Below are 15,150 nucleotides of genomic sequence, written 5' to 3'. Positions count from 1 at the left end.
CCGAGCAGCTTTTCTGGTACTCCTAACAAGAGAGGAGGCAGACATTTCGTAAACGGACTGGAAACAGTTGACCAAACAGAGCAGACTGGGCTTTAGCAGGACGGGGGCCTTTAAGAGACAGTAGCTAAAACATCATTTTTCAGACAGAGGCTGAAAGGAGGAGCTGCCCCGGATAGACAGTATAAGGAGTGTGACATGTTTTCGGGACATTAGAGCATGTAAACATTTCGAGCAATGACCCAAACGAAAATGATCATCTTGAATAAGCATAATAAGTCTCCTTAAAAGTAAATGCTGCTTGTGTAATTATAAATATTCAACTGTGTCATGCAGACTTTCCACACTTCCCAGTTCCTCTTTCTCTTCTGTTGGTGCCGTTCACATTTCTTAGATCATATTCATGATTTGACCAGAATGAAAAGTTTATTACAGAAGAATAAAATGGTAACAACGTGTAATCAGATTTGTGGATCCAGGAGTGCAATCGATGCCAAGTTACTCCTAAGAGTACTTTGTGTTACACAACAATAAAATGTGTATCTTCAATTATGCAACTGTTAATGACACCAGACAGTTAAAATACAAAAAGACTAATATTTACAAAGAACAGAGAGATAATTAGTCACAATAAAACAGTTTGAGCTACAATCGCCTTTAAACATAAAAAAACAAAATCCTACAGGAAGATAAGTATTTAAAAGTCACTTGATGAAATATGACTCACTGTTTACAATTCATACACAGTCCCACCACTATAGTGCGCTGTGCCGCTGATGTGCCTCTGACTTTTGTCCATTCTGGCTCATTGTGAAGGGCGGTTCTCCTCCATTAAGACATGAATGAATCTCCACCATTAACTTACTGGGCCTTTCCACACCATGAACACACAGTTACATGTAGATTCCCTGGAGCTGCTTGGGAACATGACACTCAGTCTGTGGCAGTCCAGCTGCCGCTGAAAGCCCAGGAACATTTTTACTTCTTCGGATTCCACTGAGGCCGCCTGAGCAGAGGGTTTTGTGTCGATGAGTCGTCTCTGGGTTCAACCGCCCAGGCTGGAGGTGGATAGGAGGGCTGCTGCTCCTCCTCCTCCTCTTCTGCTTCCTGATGCACATTCCTAAAGTCATCAGCTGAGCCGTTGTTATTGTCAGCAGAAGCGTTGAAGTGACGGCGAGGAGCAGGCACATGGGAATCACTGTAGGAGGAGTTTGTCCTTGACATACCACGCCCTGTCCCGCCCCTCTCACCTCTGCCTTCATTTAGAACCTCAACAGAGGAAACTTCTTTAAGGGTGTCCAGCCTTCGTAGAGGCATCATGGCTCTGGAGGAGGAGCGTGCAGGCTGGCCAAACCGAGAGTGTCGGGAGGGGTAGGCCACTTCTGACATGGTCTCCTGATCGTCTGAGAGAAAATTTAAAAAAATGTATGATTTAGTTCTCAGAATCCTCCCATCACTACATACTGTGTTTTACACAGCTCTGTAAAAGAGGAAGTGCATATGGGGTGAGAGTGTTACAATAAACCTGTAAATGTCAATGACCTGCTGGTGGCTCAATCATTATAAACTGTATACTGTATAATATATGCCACTTTATTTTATTTATATAATATATATTGTATATTCCACATTATATCTGTACAGGAGAATAATGCCTGTCTAATTCCACAGATACTCCCTTCTCTCTCTAAGCATTACCCAAGGTCAGGTTATAGATAGAAGGGCAAACCAACAGTACATTGTAGTGTCTACGCTCAGCGACTTTCATATCTTACTCAGATGAGCCAGACAGAGAGGCACCCACTTCAACTCTCACCAACTTCAACTCTTTTGAATATTTCACCAGTTGCAAGAGGTAAGGACACAATCTGATTCAGGAAATGCATACTTTAGGCTTAACTATCCAATAGGATGCAAACACCTACCTACAACAATTATAGACATTCATGGATGTGCTGTTAGAATGGGTGACACAAGTAGAGGAAGATATATGGGGGTACTATGGGAGACATCTTGAGACTTTGGGGTGACTATTGCCATAGGATCAGTCTGAGCATTTATTTTAAAATCCATGGCTAAAGAGCTAAATGTTACTATGCAAGTTTAATAAACATAATAACTTACTAATGTTTATCAACATACTTACATGCTTTGGGATGCTAACATTTGCTCTGGAAGGATCAATATCTGATATTTCAAGAATAAAGTCATAAAATAATGAGTAAAATGTTCTTTTATGAGAGACTTCATTCGTATAACGAACTTACTCTCACATATGCAAATATTAGAATTTTATTTCCTCAGTATGGCTATAATTATCCGTCATATAAACCAATATGTTGGACAAATTTCTGAAGTACACATGTTAAACTCATGGGGGCGTGAGAGGAAAAGTCACTGGATCAAGCGTTAAGGCGATGAAATGAATGAATGAATGTGTGCACATATTTTCCTGGTAATCTGTCCACTAGTTGTTGAGCTAAAACAGGTGTCAAACTGACTGACCCAAGTGAATCTTGAATTTTAAACATTTTATCACAGAGAATACCATATTTTTATTTCATTTATTTGCCTCCAACCTTCAATCTAATGAAGGGAAAATAAATAGGGGAATCAGTATATTAGGAGTTTGCAGTTGGTTTAAGAAGCTTTACCTGTATCGCTCACTCTCTCCCGAGGAAACAACTTGGAGTCCAGACTCTTCCCGGCAGGAAGAGAGAAATACTTTTGAGACTTGGTCACCTCCTGAGAATGAAACAAATTAGGGAAGAAGATGCAAAAAGGAGAATAATGAACAAGGCATGGGATAAAAACTGTGAAACAAATTTAATCTTAGTGTTGTCAAGAGTTAATGTACCTGCTACTTATTAGGTTCAATCTTATCTTATCTACTTTTAACTGAGAGATTGAGAACATGTGTAGAAAGACTCAGGTCAGTATCAAGCACAGTAACAGAGCTTCTTGCTTACCGATGACTGAAAGCTGCCGGGTCGGATGCTGCGACGGATGCTGGTGTGGCGTCTGATCAGTATCTCTCTGGCGTGGGTGTCATTGGGCAGGGCGTGCTTGCCCTTGTACGCGGTCGTCTGAATGAAGACAACACAAAGAGGTACGACGTTAAACACATCACAGGCCTCTAATGCACGCATCAGCAATTCTGCCATTTTTCAGGTTGATCTGTGATAAACGTACAAGTCTACAAGCGACCACAGTAAAAGGTGAGCAACACATCCTGACACACAATAAATGTGGAGACAAACAGTGGAGATGCTTTAACAGGAGAACGCATTCTTTAAAGATCGGATTACTCAACCAAAACTGGCCACACCTGTTTTGGCCGCAAGGGTCTGTTTCTCTGCAAACCTACTCTTCACTGTCAACACAGTTCTTATTATACTGACCTAAAACAAACACGGACGCCTTTCTAACACTCTCAAGCAGACACAGTTCTTTAGAGAAAGGTTTAATGGCAACAGAAGGAGTTCAGCTTGGTCAGAGAATAGGAAACAATTAACAATTCCGTTCAGATCACAGTAACTCAAAACCTCCAACGTGATAGGCTAAAACTTTTTTTTCTTACGAGCTGCTCAGGATGCAAAGCACCGCTCCCGTATAAACAAACAAACATCACAGACTGAAGTGACTCAGAGATTGTGTGAGAATGGAGAAACACTTGGAAAGAGGGGCCATTAAGATAACCGGACAAGTCGTCTACCCCAGAACAGAAGACACATGCTCTCCATTTATCTGCACATCAAAGTGTCTCTCTGAGCCTCTCCAGTGATGTCATGTCACTAATGGAAAAGTACTGCCGGCCACACCGTCTGTGGTCATGCAAAACAGCAACCAGTTTCAGTGTGTGGAGGAATCACACTGGAAAGAGGAGAGCGCCGCCCGAATCCTACGAGCGGTATGAAAATGATGCTTTACGGATACAGACGGATGTATCCAACAAACACGGACACCAGAATATTATGTAAAAAATAAATCTTATAGTTATTAATACTATAAATACTCTCTTAAAATGTAACATCCTATTCAAGTAAAAACCAAAGGGACGCTGATTTGGACAAAGAGCTGCAGTGCTCATGGGTTCATTTTAAAATTAAGATACATTTTTAGCAACTATAGTGTGAATATGGCAGTTTATAGCTATTCAAGGTGGAACTGGTTAATTGAATCTACTGATTCCTAACCTCGGGGTCAGGCCCCCTCATAAGGGTCACAATCTGATCAGAATCATAAATGGGGTACAAGAAGGAGAAAGAGTTCTCCATAAGTTCTAATTATTTTCTTCAAGGTTCAAAATGTGGTACATTAACTCACTCGTTGCCTGATCTTGTACATGTTCTTGGACAGGATGTCATGCATGCTCCTCAGATCGCCAGCCAGGAACTTCTTCTTAGGTTTACCAGAGCTTTTCTTTTCCTCACTAAAAATCAGACAGAAGTATGTATATTAGGTAATAATAATAAGGAGGTGATGAGATAGTCAGACTAGCACAGAGGCATGATGAAGGTTACATACTAGAGCGAGACGATGGACGGAGCCGCACTCATGTCGCCCGCCACCGTGTCCAGGATCTCCATGGCGTTCTGCAGCTCCAGCTTCTTGTACAGCGACACAATACTGGACTCGGCATGGCTGTCTCTGATCAGGATCTTACGCAGGATTCGATTGTTGAATTTCATGAACCTGGAATTGAGATTGAGATCGAGTTGCATGTCACACCAAGAGTGCCTGAGCTGTAAACTTTTACATACATATATATATATATATATGTATACTTTCAATGGGTAGAAAATAATTTAAGTTGAAGACATATTGAATATCTGGTCGCATATTTTTTTTTTTAGTGAAGCTTTAGTTTCCTCATGCTTTATTTTGCGTACAGCAGAAGTAAACATAGTGCTCTAGTTTCTAACACCTTAAACTTCCCTGTCGAGGTTCAGATGAACGTATTCAGAATTTTTAACATTAGAGTCACTGGTGTAAAGTTCCATGACTGTGAATACTATGGATCTGAACTCCCTGAGACACTAGTTGGTAAACCAGATTCATTCTAAATGTGAAAGAGGCGGTCCTACTTTCGGACTCTTCTGTAGGTCACTGGGCTTTTCAGGCTGTTTTCACTACTTAAATTTTAAATCGACACTCTGAGACTTGATGAACCAGTCTCACGGGACAAACACGAAAAGTGAGTCAACATAGAGGAGGAGAAGGACAACTGGAGAGAGAAAGGTGGAAGGGGATAATGGGAGAGGTGGAAACAGTGGAATAAAGAAAGATGGTGTCTGATGTCCTGTAAAGAAAAATCTGTAAAACAATCTATACCGTGTTGCAGTAGTATTTAGTATATAATTAATGTTGAATACCTATACCTATATATATATATTCAGGGGTGGGGAAGAGGCCACTTTAAAAGTATAGTTAGACAATAAAGTATTGATAATAATAAGAACATTTTAAATGTGAAAATGTTAAGAAAGTAAATACAGATTACTGGACTAGAGAATTTACTTGTAAGAATGTAATGCAACTGACCAAATATATTTTCAAAGGAGGATTAATGAGGTCAATGATAGAAGTATTTAATTATTTAATTTTAAAATAAATGCTCACACTGACCCTAGCATTTCAAAACATTACTTTCTGAACATGTATAAAATAGTTCAATATATTAATCTTTGTATTTGAACAGACTTATGATGTTGCAGTTAATTAAAGGAACGGAAATAATTAAAACAATGCAATAATGCAAATTCAAGTTATATTTTACGTAGTTGACCATGTTGGAATCATTTGGACACAATGCGAAACTGGAGGAACACATATCCAAGTTTTGGGAAGAAAAATATGTCGGAAGCTGAACACGACACCAGTGTCTGAAAAGCTTTCCACGTTCCCACACGGCCCCAGTGTGAACAATGGCTTTGTCAAAGAAAACCACAAAGAGGGAAACTGAAAGCAGGTAAACTAAAACTGTCACCTCTCCTCCAGTTTCCACGTTTGGTTTTGTTCGCATGAAGCAGTAAAGCAGCGAGTTAATGATGAAGTGAGTAACGTGTAAATTTTGTCTGCAACACCAAATAAGGAATATAATGACATTTTGTTGCGCAAAAACAAGAGAAGTTCTTACTTGTCCTTCCAGTAGAAGTGGCTCCACTGTCCACAGAGGTCCTCTAAGCCTGCTATAGTGTGGTCCATGAGCTGAGAGTAAAACCAGAGCTGTTAACACTGTGTGCAAAAATATTATGTCAACGACGTGTACAATGATCACAAGCTGCTTCTCACCCTGCAGTGGATCTCTGCGTTGATGGTGTCAAGATTGCGGTTGGTTCTGCGGACATTGATGAACTCAATCAGAGGACGGATACTGATGCCCTGTGGAGAAGAGAAAAAGAGATTCAGCAGAATCCAGAAAGTGACTTGAAATCCCAACCGACCACCTCACCACTGGACATCATGTATTTAACGACCTTCACATATTGGAGGGCGTTTCTCTGTGAAGGCTTAGCAAAAGTTCCTAGATCCATTCATCCAGATCTGCTCCAAGTTTAATAAGTTCCACCACAACATTTCATAGCAATAGATTCGGTAGTTTTTGCATAATCCTGCTAGCTAACAAACAAATGCCAATAAAAAAAAATTTAAATTCAGGATCCATCAAGATCCATGAATTATTCTCTGAGAAATCAAAGAAAATGTAGATATTTTAAATCCCTTTTTCGCAATGTTAAAGACAGTGATTTTTTTAATCCTAGATTCGCCCCCTTATCCAGAGCCACAGTCAAAATTTCATGGAAATCTGATGACTCGAAAATCATGAAACTGGCCACCAGTCTGTTTCAAGCAAACCTGATTCAAACATAAGACAAATTACTTAACATTTGCGGGAAACTAACAACCACAAAGTCTCACCTGAATAAACACAGTGAAGATGATGATGGTGATGGTGGCCGTGACGAAGAGCGGCTTGCGAACGATGGTATCAGGAAGAGTGAAAGCCAGGGCGAATGAAATTGCGCCTCGCAGGCCACCGTAGGCCAAACCAAACTGATCTTTCTTGTTGAATGGGATGGTGCGGAAAGGGTTGATGATCTGAGTCAGCACCAGGACACCTGGGAGGGAAGAACAGGTGAAATAAAACAGGAGAATGAAACAGAGATAGATGTTGAAGGAATTCTAGGCCTAAGATAAACAAAATGCATCAACAACCACAATCAGATAATGAATGTGTCGTGTTAAGAGCCTGTTCTGCCGCTCCAAGTGTTCAAAAATCACTTAAAGCTGATTTAAAGAGCAACATCAGCTGAAACTGTTTTGATGCCTCCTCTGATTCGTAGTTTTCAAGTCGGTTTCACCTGTTGACCACACCCAGCACCACCAGTGGGTGTGGTCATCTGATAAACACACGCGACAGTGATGTCATGGGGTCAAAGACTCCGCCTGTACATCACTGCAGCGAGGGGAGAAGTTAAACTGCTGGAGCTCATCAGAAACAAAACAAACAGAAAGTAATGTGAACTCCGAATGCATAATGTGCATTCTTGATATTTGATGAACCAGCTCCGTAATAAATCACTTCTATAGACGATTTTAATTATGCACTGTTACATCCCAGTTTCCTTACAAGTGGATTTCTGCTCCCTTGTCTTTGTCGGCACAAACCTTAGGTTTTACCACAATCAATTCTTTACTTGATGCAAAAGGTAAAGAGGGAAAGTGGAAGGATGTGACTTTGTGCCGTCAATGTGCTCGTGTGCAAACCGAACGTTTGCTTCATCGTACCCCTGAACTCATACATGACAATGATACTATCTGCTTACCCAGACCTCTCCAAACGAAGGCAAACAGCAGCGTGAACAGGATGTAGCCCCAGTTCCACTCGTGGTCTGTTGTTATTGTTACAACTCCGAGAAAGAAGAAGATGAGGGTCTCGGCGATGGAGCCAAGCATCTTGACCACGTGGCGAATGGTTGTGCAGGAACCCTGGGAAACATTTTCCTCCACGTAGTATTTCATGGTGAGGGCACAGGTAATAATGCTGCAGGAAAACAAACATTCGGCTGTTACTTCTGCCATATTCCTGCAGAATAGTGAAATATTTGTTTTCAAATCTACTCACGCCATGATGGATGAGATGGCGAAGAGCTCGGCCACCAAATAGGCCAGGTAGCTGTACATGAATATGAAGAGTGGCTCGATTTCTTTGACCCTGGAGGTGAATCTCGTGGTGAAGGCGGCCACGAAGCCGAACAGAATGCCAAAGCCCATCCCACCAAGCCCGACCACGAAGAACCTCGCCATGCCGAGGGCCACGTCCACTGGCTCCACCGTTGGCATGTCCGCCACAAAGCTGAACATGTTGTACAACACCTGAAAACGCGAGCACACACATGAAACGCTGATGAAATCACACACTCTTTTAATGCACAGCTTTGAATGCATGCACGTGCACAAAGAACCCCCCCACACACACACATCCCAGTCAGAGGTCATGGGTGGTGTCAGAGGCTGCGGTGTCTAACAACACTGCTCCAGATAAGAGTGATTTACTGAAATATTTACTCTGCACTGTTTGCAATTTGATAATCTCATTTCACAGAGTGCAGTGAATGACTCACGGAAAGGAGCATTGGGTTTTGTTCCTTCTCCTCCTGTCCTGCGTTTATGATGCATGAAGTCTTATTAGCTTATATCTTAAAGTCAGTGTTGAAGTTGGTGATGTTACTGGTTGCTTACAATATGTCTGACTGCACACATCGATCACATATTTTAACACAGTCGAAGAAAATTTGACATTAGTCTCCTGGAAATAATGTGAAAAGTTAAGTCAGACAGTATAGAAAACATACGGCACAAATAAAGAGAAATCTGGTGATATTCTGTATTTTCATTATTATCCATGGATTCCATTTAAGAAACAGCACTATTGATTCTCCTAAGAAGTGTGGAAAGTTGTACCAAGGCCTGATAATTACTCTGTGCCACATATTCCTTCATTGCCACAAAATTTGGCAATGTAGATTATTTTCTGTGATTTCCTAACACACTGTCCTGCTGCTGTAAAAACTCGCCGATGCACCAAATCTGCAGCTTAATGTCGTCCAACAGTGAAAGCAACGTTTACACTTGTTTGAGTAACTCTTGCTAAAATCTACAACATGGACTTAATTTATTCGTTAATATGATTCGATATTTCCTTTCTTCCTCTATGTACTGGAGTCCACCTCCATAATATATCCTGGTCCATGTGTCAAGCCTTTCAAAAACTACATTTTAAAAAATATTTGATGAACATGGCAAAAATACACCATCAGTTTGGGTTGTTCAGTGTGGTTGGAGATATGGCCTTTGTGCTCTAGAAAATTGCTAGTAAGGTAGAATAAAAAACTCCTAACTGTGGTTTGGAGGAATATGTTCACAAAAGTTAATTTGAAAGAAACATTTATTCTATGGGACTTCCTCTTTCATCATACACGAAAGAATGAACAGGAAACTGCCGTGAAATCTTTTTTTATCATCTATCGTGTTACGTAAGAAGGAAACAGCTTTTTTTGGGTATCGATGGCTGATTTACATTAGATTAAACTGGCCCTCTCATTCAAAGGTAAAGCTGGAAACACAGACCATCTGTAACAGTGCGATCCCAGATTTGTATACCCCTTCATTTTATTATCTGACACTAGATGTCCAGGGGATGGGTGTGCCTGTCTGTATTCATTTTGTGTTTTAATTTTGTCATTCTTCCTGTTGAGTTTGACTTAGCCAAATTAAGAGAAGGTTTTAAATGGAGTTTTGTGGGTGCCAGGGAGATGTGTCATCTCCTGACGACGCCTCTTCAACTGTGCCCCACATCGGTGACAGCATCTCCTAATAATCAAAAGTGTTTGGGCTTTTATTACAAATATGACATCTTGTGTGATTTGGTGTCATTTTGAAAAACAGAAAACCTCTGTACATGCCGTGTCTGGACTCTCCCAGTCTCCTGGGTAAATGATTGTCTTCACTGTCTGCAGCAGCACTGCCACTGTGTACTAAACAAAAGGGTCACCACACCAAAGCTAAGAGCAGGTTGATGTAGGTTCTGTGGGGGGGGTTAACACAATGAAGAGAGGCGGGGAGGAGAAACTCCAGCATGAGCTCACTGCAGTCAAATTCTTGGTGACTCCTTGTGTGTGTGTGTGTGTGTGTGTGTGTGTGTGTGTGTGTGTGTGTGTGTGTGTGTGTGTGTGTTTGTTATCTCCTCCCATAACCAAATGAACCGCTGACTTCAGAAACAGGTTTTGCAGCAGCTAAGGGAACAGTGACACAGTTTTCCAAACGGTTCATTTCTCTGACAACATTCCCTCCCTTCCACTTTTGAATAAATTATCAGTTTGTTGCCCGTGCACAGACTTTTGCCTCCCACAGACTATGTTCTCATGCATGTATTCTAACCCAGAAATAAAAGAGAGCGTAACAAACTGTACCTTGTGATACCTGAGCTGAGCCTTTAGGGTTAAAGAACAGGAACAGTTCAGACAACACAATAGTGAATTTGTTGTGTCATGCATTAGTATTCATGAAGATCAAGGTGCCAAACAGGTCCTGACTCGGTCGGTAGAGTTATAATGGTGCCCATAATTAACTACATGCGTGTGATTTTGTTCTTGTTAGAATAACCAGATTAGACAAAACGTATATCGCCTTTGTCAGACTGATATTGATCAGCAATTGTGGTTTTTCTTTGGTCAGTAACATGTGGCCCAAAATCCTGAACCACTAACACACAGAGAACAGATACTGGTGGGACCTTCCATTGTATGTTTTCATAACAAGCAGCCGTCAGGCCTCTGTTGAAAAAGAGAAAACTGGGTGCTGAAGGCTGATTTCAAATCTTAGTTTGTCCTATTTTTAAACGTTTTCATGCCTCATAAATTCTCCAAGAAGTTAGATTACCGTAGCTATATGCTGATTATATGAAGTGCTTTCACCAAACTGCACCTGTGCCTCGAGATAGCGCAAATCTGGATAAAACCTTGCTCCCTTTGTCTTGTCTGGGCCCAAAACCAATTGCAGTTCTATTGTTTACTGAGTAGGACTCATATCTAAAAGGGACTGGTCAACTGGTGGTGAAATGTCCTTTAGCCAGTGTGCAGCCTGCCACTCAGTAGCCCTTGAACAGTAGCCATTCTTAAACCTAAAATCTTGTTTTTCCCTCGCTTTGAATCAATCAGTTACATCGTACTTTTATTTATCTCATAAATTTGCCTGTATGTTTATTAGCATCTGTGGTTTTATTCGTTCATTCATTTATTTACATGTTTTGCTTGTAAAGCACTTTGATTAACCCCTGTGTATAAGATGCTTGATAAATAAACATGCCTTGCCTTACCTGACCTTGCATGTTTTCAATACAACCGGTAACCCAGAGGTATCCAAAGTAGGTGAAACATGTTGCATCAAGTCTCAGCTTACGACAGTAAAGCTGTCCAAGGACAAACAATATCTTGAAATGAAACAATCAACATTTGTATGAGCCAACTCACCACAGTGACAGCATCGTTGAAGAGGCATTCTCCAAACACCACGATGTAGAGCTGCTCGTTCACAGACACGTCCTCGAACACGCTCAGCACAGCCACGGGGTCCACGGCCGAGATGATGGTGGCAAACAGCAGGTTCTCCTGGAGGTTCACGTCCTGGACTCCAAAAGCCTCAATCTGGCAGATGGCAAACAGGGACATGCCGATACCGATGCTGTTCCACAGTGTGCCCACAATTGCAAACCACAACACCTGCACATACAAACAATGAATGTCAATTATTCGTGCGTGAGAACAAGAAGTTGAATCTGTTTTAAGAGACAGAGGCTGACGGGTGACCGACCGTGCCGACGTTCTCAAAGAAAAGCCTGGTGGGCATGAAGTAGCCCGAGTCCAGGACAATGGGGGGCAGCATGTAGAGGAAGAAGACGTTGCTGGACAGCACAGCGGGGGGCTCCTCGTTCACAGAGTGCATTATGGCACCAACGATCAGACCAATGCTGATGAGGAGGCACGACTCCGGAACCCAGATGGTGATCTTGTGGTACACATGGAAACCTGAGGGAAGAGATGTGACCTTAACGAAAACCCTAGAGGTATCCTCTCTGAAAAGTCAGATATCATTACTGTAATCACCTGGATTCAGCTCAATTTAATTTCATACTTCAAGCACTTTACATAAGAAGGTCGAGACCTTACAATATTATAGAGAAGTTGCTACGCACAACAAGCAAGCTCTTGGGCACGGAGGAGAGATAAATATCCTGAGATAGCTCTTGTAGAACCAGACTTAGTGAGGGAGGCCATGTGCCTCGACCGGTTGGGGTGACCAAGAAAACGGGGAGAGAAGAAGGAGCATTTTGCTGCTACTTACCGATCTTTGCGAATGAAGCCAGCAGCACCCACAGAGTGATCTCAAATGGTATCTGTATTCTCGGATAATCCATTGTAAACACCGGTAGATTCGACTTCTCTGCGTCTGGATAAGCCTGGGGGGCTTCAGGCTTCACCGGGGGAAGAAGTGTGCTCCCGCCGGGTGGCCTGGGGGGGATTTCTCCTCTGGATCCATGCAGGAGACATGAAGCTGTGAATAGGACCAGTAAAGCTCCTCTGAATATGGAGGTGGTCGAATCCATTTTTACACACAGTCCCTGCACAACAATCCAAACTTATGGGAACGTCTCCGTCGTCGAGGCTCAATCACTCCATCCAACTTCACGATCCAAGAAAAGGAAAAAGTTCAGGACAAAGTTGGTTTCTCCTCCAAAGTTTGATTTAACGCGTGTTCTCACTCCTCCATCTTCTCGAATTCTTCACCGGGGATGGCTTCCCTTCACTTTTCTTCAGCTTCGGCTCCTGCACAGTTGCGTGATCGTGCCGAGTCTCCTTCAAACTGCAGATCAACACCCACACCTGGGGTTTACTTCACCTGAGCGCTCCACGAGTTCCGATACGCGGCTGGGCGCGGCCCCGGGACGCTGCTCCCGATTGGCCGACACCTGCAGCGGGTCAGCAGCGGGCGGGACGCGGTGTTTCTCTGGAGCTCATTCACGGTCCTCTTCTCTTCTCCTTTTTAGTTTCGGTGACACCAGCAACTGCTTCCTAACAAAGTTTCAACTTGCAGCTGATACACTGTTTTACATGGTTCATGAATCAGAGATTAATGAGTCTATGGTACAGTTTAAATAGGCCTGTATATGATATAAATCAGATACACATACATGCCAGGACACTGCTTATAAACAAATTTCATCCTTTAATTTTGGTAAGGAAAAATAATTCATCAATATCACAAAAACTCACAATTCCTCTTGACACAGTATCATGGACCTGAGAGACATGACAGAGACTGAAGCTGGATAATTCCAAATGTTTTATTGTAATGTTTGATTAGGCTACTTGACGTGGTAGCATTTCCCAAATACCCATAAAAAAGTCTTTATTATGGGATAGTAAGTCAGAAACTAATTCTCTGACGTGGGGGTGTAAATAAAGGTTTGAGGTGCTCGGCCTCCATCAAATGTGAACATTCATCTGCCAAAAAAAAAAAAAAAATAATAATATCCAACTCTTCACCAAAATGAGAGGGTTAAATAATACTTTTCTCCTTCAAAACATAATTGATATTACTAACTGGGTTAAGAGCTCAGAGTATTCTACACAGGGATCATGTGTGTATGTTCTTGTGTGTCTTTACCTGACAATTTCTGTTTTTACACATTTACACTTCTGTCCCTATTGTCTCACAGAATGTTGTATTCCTTGTCTATCAATTTGACTTGCAATTATATGTATAGTTTCTAACCTCTCCTTTATCTTTTTGACCTGCCTCAAAGTGATGAATTAGTATATTGTTAATGTTTGTACAAGCAGTGTATTATAATAGTTAGTATCTTACATCATAATTTTGATCTAGGAATTCCCCTTGAATTAGAAAAATCTGCAATAATTATATCTAGTAACGAATTTATATATTTATAACAAATTGCAAAAATTCTTAACAATATAAACAGGAGCAGCTAAATCCAAAGATTATGGAGAGTTGATACTCTGTATCTTGTATCCTGTTTCCTGGAGGACATGTGCCTCAACATTAGATATGTCTAATGTATTTATTTTGGGATACTATTACTCCACCCATTAACAAAAGCACAGTCGTCCCTGCAGCTTGGGTGGACAGCGCCTCTAGGTGGACACAGTGGAGAGCTGCAGCCAGGGGAGGTATTACGCTGGGCTGTGTCAGAGGGAGTCAGGGCGAGTCCTAGCTGCAGACGTCGTCGAGTGTGGAACCAGGATGCGCATCAATATGAGAATAAACCATCGCCTTGCTCTCAACGGTAAGACACGTTGATTCTTTATCATTTATCCTTTATTATTTTTCATTCTCACTGTGCGTGTCACCGTGTCACGGTTTGTTCGAGGGCGTCTGTTCTCTGTGATGCTGTCGATGATAAACAGCATCCCAATGAGACATTTTCACAGCTATAGCATCATCTCTAATGTCGAGTGTTTTTTTTTTTTTTATATATATAAATCTATGTACTGTGGCCTGTATGGGAGTGTGCAGGACTGTGTGTAAAACCATGCAGCAGCACACAGCCTCAGCATCAGCTCATATCATGACGCAATATTTGTTATTGTCCCAGTGTCAGTGAATGAGAAAGTGGATAATATGCTCCTGCCATAAATAGATTAACACTGGACAGCTCTGCTCAGTTTATTTCTAAGCCTCTGCCCTGGATGACACCCACTCTCGTGCATAGAAAAACATTAGAGCTGATGTGTCAGGAGCATGTTGCTTATCACATGTATATGTATGTATTTTTTTTAAAAGCACATAAGGTCTTATGCCGGATGTGGAGTGTCATGCCCCTGCAGGCCTCCCCAGATGCTCACAGCCAAGCATAAAGGATTAGATTTGATCTGTTGAATCACCGTTTTCACTCTATTTATAAGAGAGAGAGAGGGGAAGCTAAATTAAACCAAGCTCTTATTTTGTCAACTTCCAGCTGTATATGTATTATTTTTTTTCATCTGTCTATTCTGATGTGTTTCGGATAAAGATTTTTGATAGAGCAATTGAACAGAGCTTGTTGAGAGACTTCTGAAGCTGCTCATCTGG

The 15,150-nt window shown here is 41.6% G+C and overlaps 1 protein-coding gene across 1 annotated transcript; it reads right to left on the bottom strand.

Moving 5' to 3' along the window:
• Positions 1-975: 975 nt before the first annotated feature.
• Positions 976-12,664, bottom strand: slc9a2 (solute carrier family 9 member 2). Its single transcript, XM_061088762.1, has 13 exons — positions 12,403-12,664; positions 11,872-12,086; positions 11,532-11,780; positions 8,126-8,376; positions 7,827-8,044; positions 6,919-7,118; positions 6,292-6,381; positions 6,137-6,207; positions 4,525-4,692; positions 4,324-4,429; positions 2,967-3,083; positions 2,652-2,742; positions 976-1,400 (listed from the first exon to the last, which is right to left on the bottom strand). The coding sequence occupies exons 1-13, from the start codon at positions 12,662-12,664 to the stop codon at positions 976-978; spliced, it is 2,463 nt and encodes an 820-aa protein (XP_060944745.1).
• Between the last annotated feature and the right edge of the window lie 2,486 nt (positions 12,665-15,150).

The sequence above is a fragment of the Limanda limanda genome, chromosome 16 (genome assembly GCF_963576545.1).
Source record: "Limanda limanda chromosome 16, fLimLim1.1, whole genome shotgun sequence".
Lineage (NCBI taxonomy): Eukaryota > Metazoa > Chordata > Actinopteri > Pleuronectiformes > Pleuronectidae > Limanda > Limanda limanda.
This window is presented reverse-complemented; position numbering and strand designations above follow the sequence as displayed.

Excerpts from the sequence above, each read along its gene's own strand:
- slc9a2 (XM_061088762.1), bottom strand. The coding sequence starts at position 12,664 with ATGGATTCGACCACCTCCATATTCAGAGGAGCTTTACTGGTCCTATTC. Across the intron at positions 6,382-6,918 it reads TCTTCACTGTGTTTATTCAG|GGCATCAGTATCCGTCCTCT; the intron begins GTGAGACTTTGT and ends TCTTCTCCACAG. Across the intron at positions 3,084-4,323 it reads TGTACAAGATCAGGCAACGA|ACGACCGCGTACAAGGGCAA; the intron begins GTGAGTTAATGT and ends GTCTTCATTCAG.